General features: G+C 40.6%; 1 protein-coding gene across 3 annotated transcripts in view; it reads left to right on the top strand.

Annotated features, from left to right (window-relative positions):
- Positions 1-4,449, top strand: part of cfap57 (cilia and flagella associated protein 57) — a 63,238-nt gene that overhangs the window by 48,647 nt on the left and 10,142 nt on the right. For all 3 annotated transcript variants that reach the window (XM_014022271.1, XM_014022269.1, XM_014022272.1), the window contains 2 exons: positions 3,021-3,155; positions 3,304-3,441. In XM_014022271.1, the coding sequence (XP_013877725.1) occupies positions 3,021-3,155; positions 3,304-3,441 (273 nt within the window). The remainder of the gene's footprint in view (positions 1-3,020; positions 3,156-3,303; positions 3,442-4,449) is intronic.

Below are 4,449 nucleotides of genomic sequence, written 5' to 3'. Positions count from 1 at the left end.
ACACACACACACACACACACACACACACACACACACACAAACCCTCACACACACACACACACACACACACGTGCAGTGCCACCTTTTTTCGTGCCGACCACCTCGGTGTGACGGCCCGAGGAACTCGGCAGCCAACTGGCCAACGGTCAACCGTCTGTCTGTCCAGTTGACCGTCTACAGAGCAGCACATCAGCCAGAGTGAGGTTCTGTCTGTGTTAGTCTGTTTGAACCCTCACACACACACACACACACACACACGTGCAGTGCCACCTTTTTTCGTGCCGACCACCTCGGTGTGACGGCCCGAGGAACTCGGCAGCCAACTGGCCAACGGTCAACCGTCTGTCTGTCCAGTTGACCGTCTACAGAGCAGCACATCAGCCAGAGTGAGGTTCTGTCTGTGTTAGTCTGTTTGAACCCTCACACACACACACACACACACACACACACACACAGGAGGAGAGAAGGACAGAGCACTGAGCGGAGGAGAAGCAATTTTTAACTAACTGTTCAGTTATCGTTCATATGGGTGTAACACCATGTCCCTTGCCCTCTGTCCCCCACACCTTTTTCGGCCATTACAACAGTTTAATCCGTTATAAAGAATCGGTCACGTGTTTTCCCGAGCCGTCTTTAAACGCACCATGAGCTAATTCAATTCAATTAAATTCAAAAACATGATCCCAGAGGGAAATTAGGTTAGCGCCGGTGTACTCCTGTGGCTCAGAGCAGAAACGTGCTGCTGCAGAGATGAAACCAGCCAGACCAAGCAAAAGGCAAAGAAACTTTTGCAGTTCTTCCAAACAAACCATGTAAGTTGAGTCATGCTGTTTGAGGCAGATAATGTTAGCTAAATTGTTGACTTAATAGCCTACATGACAATATGTTAAGCTACTTAATAAAATATTGTTGTTAGCCTACCTATATTACATCTCGTTAGTTAATGGGGATAAACCCAATCCTCTTTAGTCTCYGTGCAGAGGTTTTGCTGGTTTGCTTTCCACATATTTAAAATAAATCTTTATTGCCACAGTACAAAGAGCAAAGTCAGGGAGGAGACCTAGACCAGATCCTGCAGGGACCATGATGATGGAGAGTCTTCTCAGATAAGGACAGATTAGAACTTTCTACAGGGAGAAACCAGGCAGGTATCAGGACAGGGTGTTTTACAAATATTTCAGAAGTACTCTCAGTCACACTTCAAAATATATTTTTTATCTCGTAATTTCTATTTAGGTCTAAAAGAGAAATGAACCGATAATATTTTATCATCATTAACAGAGAGATGATTGATTCTTTTACTTCAAAAGCAAGAAACTGGCGTGAATGTTAAAGATGTAGCTTATAATTTGACATTTATTAAATGTTAATTATTTGTTTTAGTTTAGTTTGATAACTTTATTCATTTCTTTAAGAACAAAAATTCTATATACTGTACATTAAAAATGCAAATCATGAATAAAATGAAAGGGAGCAGAAAGAAGAAAAAATCTTGCAATATCTGCTCCTTTTTCCAATTAATAAATACAAAAAATAAAATCTTTAAATAACAAAAACAACAACTAGAAGCACTCTGAGAGTGCAAACCTCCGCCAAGACCAATTCCCCCCATCCTGTAATAGAGTTACAAAGGGGCATACCAATACTACAGTGCCACCTGCTGGACACTTTGAAACCCACGCCMTGTGAAAGCATCACAGCTTTGCTGATGTCAGAGTGTTCAAAGAAAAAAAATTCCTGAATCCGCATCGTGATCTGGAACATCACCAAAATTTAAAGGTGTGTTCCTTGGCCCAGTATCCACACATGTTAAAAATTTCATGACAATCCGTCCACAGGTTTTTGAGTAATGTTGTCCACAGATAGAACGACAGACAGACAGATGGACAGACAGACATACGAGACCGAAAACATTACCTCGCCCTTGGCGGAGGTAATTAATCCTTCTCAAGCAACAAATAGACACACATTATACTGTAGGCTACTATTTCATATTTCTTCAATTGAACAACTTTTATCATTCTCGATAGAAACCAATGAGAAGAGAAACATGATATAGAAAGCTGCAGTGCCATGCATGTTTTAATGTTACAGACCCCCATTTTTCACAAGCAGTTCAAAGTTTAAACTGCTGTTGTTGTGAATCTTTGGTGAAAATTTTACCTTCAAGCAAACRTTTTACAGCGCCCGCAGTTTGAAAATATTGCTGTCAACGCCCCCTGGCACTGTCAAACTGCCCTGATTTGATGGTGCCAGGGGGCGTTGGCACCGTCAAAATAAAAAAAAGGATTGACGTTGGCTTAGAAGGTCTTTTTTTATTCTCTTTATTGAAGGTTTTTTTTTTCACAATACAAAACAAAACCAAACGAGAGGAAGGCATCCTTCAAAAAAATAAAAATAAAAAAAAAGAGAACAAACTTCAGAGGACATCTTATACATCATACCAAGTTAGACAATCAAATACTTGTGTTGAAATAATTTATAAAGGACTGTCAGGTGGAGTAGAAGATGTTAGATTTCCCCTTTTTTTTGATTTTTTCCAATTTTAAATGTCCCAAGATGTCTTTCATTAAAGCAAAGTGAGAGGGAGGGGTTTTCTGCTTCTATTGAAGGTCTTTTTTATTTGAAAGGTCATTACGGCTGACCAGCAGAAGTATACATAATACTGTTAAGAAAGCTTGTGATAAAGTTGGTCTAAAATTCAAGTTTGATTATGAAGTGAAGTTAAATAACTGAGAGTGATCATGATGCAGTGTGGCTATAATTCCTCACATTCCTCCATGTCGCCAGCTTCGGTCTCCAAAATGAACATATGCATGGGTCAGAAGTGGCGTGAGAGACTGCACATTTTTACGCCAAGTTTGGGTTTTATAAATCAGAACCATTGCATGAAAAGTGACGTGTGTAAGTTTCTAATCTYGTTTTGAGTATAAGCAAGCTTTGGAAATTTGACCCCTTGTGTTAACTGGATTAATACTACGACTACGACGAAGTACTTCTACCCATCTTTGTGTGAGCAGGTGAAAGATCAGGAGACACTTCTGAAGCGACTTCAGTCAGATCTCCACGACTGTGTTGGCTTAATCCAAGAACCCAAAAAACTGAAAGACAGCATCCAGAGGATTTATGCCCACTATGTTCAACATTCTGACAGTGTGAGTGGTGCTCACAAAGTTTAACATCTTTGTTTATTAAGAGACAGTTCTCCACTTTCTAAACAAAGACATTTGGTGKTTTTTTTGTACATTCCAAGAAAGCCACGAGTCTCTGATTGTAGATCTGTTGTTTTTCTTTCTTCCCAAGGTGAAGAACAATACAGATGGTAATCAGAAGGCTATCTGCTACCATCAWGAGCAGCTAGAGAAGACAATCAGCAGCCTGAAGATGAAACTGGCAAGATCTGCAGAGGAGCATGAGAAAGTCTACGTCAAGATCATGAAGGTAAAAAAAAACACAGATAACAAGTAGTATAATGTATATCTTTACCACGGCTGGTAAAAGAACCAGTTCACAAAAACCCACAAACTAGATTCTGTGGTCACATTAAAATCATTAGAACAAACAAATCCCTCCTAACCAGTGCTGATTAGAATGGAGTTACAAATAGTTACGTACCTGGATTAAGTCATTTTCTAAGAACAGCATGTAGTTTGTTTGTTCTACTGTTTGTTAGTCCTGCTGCACTCCACTCACCTGTACCTTGACCCGTTTAGCTCCGCTGTTCTGTGGGCTATCCAGACCATGTTCATTCAATTTAATGCACATTATCTCAGATAATAAAATTTCCCATTTTCTAGTTCTGCCTGCTCTGACTTCTGTTCAGAAGAGCTGTTTATGTTAATGAGCTCTGTTGGTAACGCCCTCCAAAAATGTGTTGACATTAACTCTGCCCTCCAAAACCAGCGTTCACCATAGCATGGCTAATAATAGCAGAAGCTCCGTTGTACAACCATATGAGAGACCCAGAGGCAGAGTCGTAGTCCCAGCTTCTTTTTTTTCCTCCCCCTGCTCTGCTCTACGCTCACTCTGCATGCTGTTACCAGAGCAGGGAGCAGCAGCGGTCAAAATACCTCAGAAACTCGAACAAATAGGCTTTAACAAGGCTTTAATAAGATGAACAATAGAGGTAACATGAGAAAACGTGTTCATAACGAACGAAAATAAATAAATAATTAAATTGTGTCCATACCAGTCTCGAACCCTGGTCTCCCACTGTCTGGCCCAGTGACGTGCGGTGAGGTTCATAGCTGGTGAGGCACTGACGTCATCAGAATCAGATTTGCAAATAGATGCATAGATTGACAGCAGTTTACAGGTAATGTTTCACTTCTGCATCCTTACACATACAAACTGTAGCAGTGACGTGCGGTGAGGTTCATAGCTGGTGAGGCACTGACGTCATCAGAATCAGATTTGCAAATAGATGCATAGATTGACAGCAGTTTACAG

Source organism: Austrofundulus limnaeus, unplaced genomic scaffold (assembly GCF_001266775.1).
Source record: "Austrofundulus limnaeus strain Quisiro unplaced genomic scaffold, Austrofundulus_limnaeus-1.0 Scaffold322, whole genome shotgun sequence".
Taxonomy (NCBI): Eukaryota; Metazoa; Chordata; class Actinopteri; order Cyprinodontiformes; family Rivulidae; genus Austrofundulus; species Austrofundulus limnaeus.
This window is presented reverse-complemented; position numbering and strand designations above follow the sequence as displayed.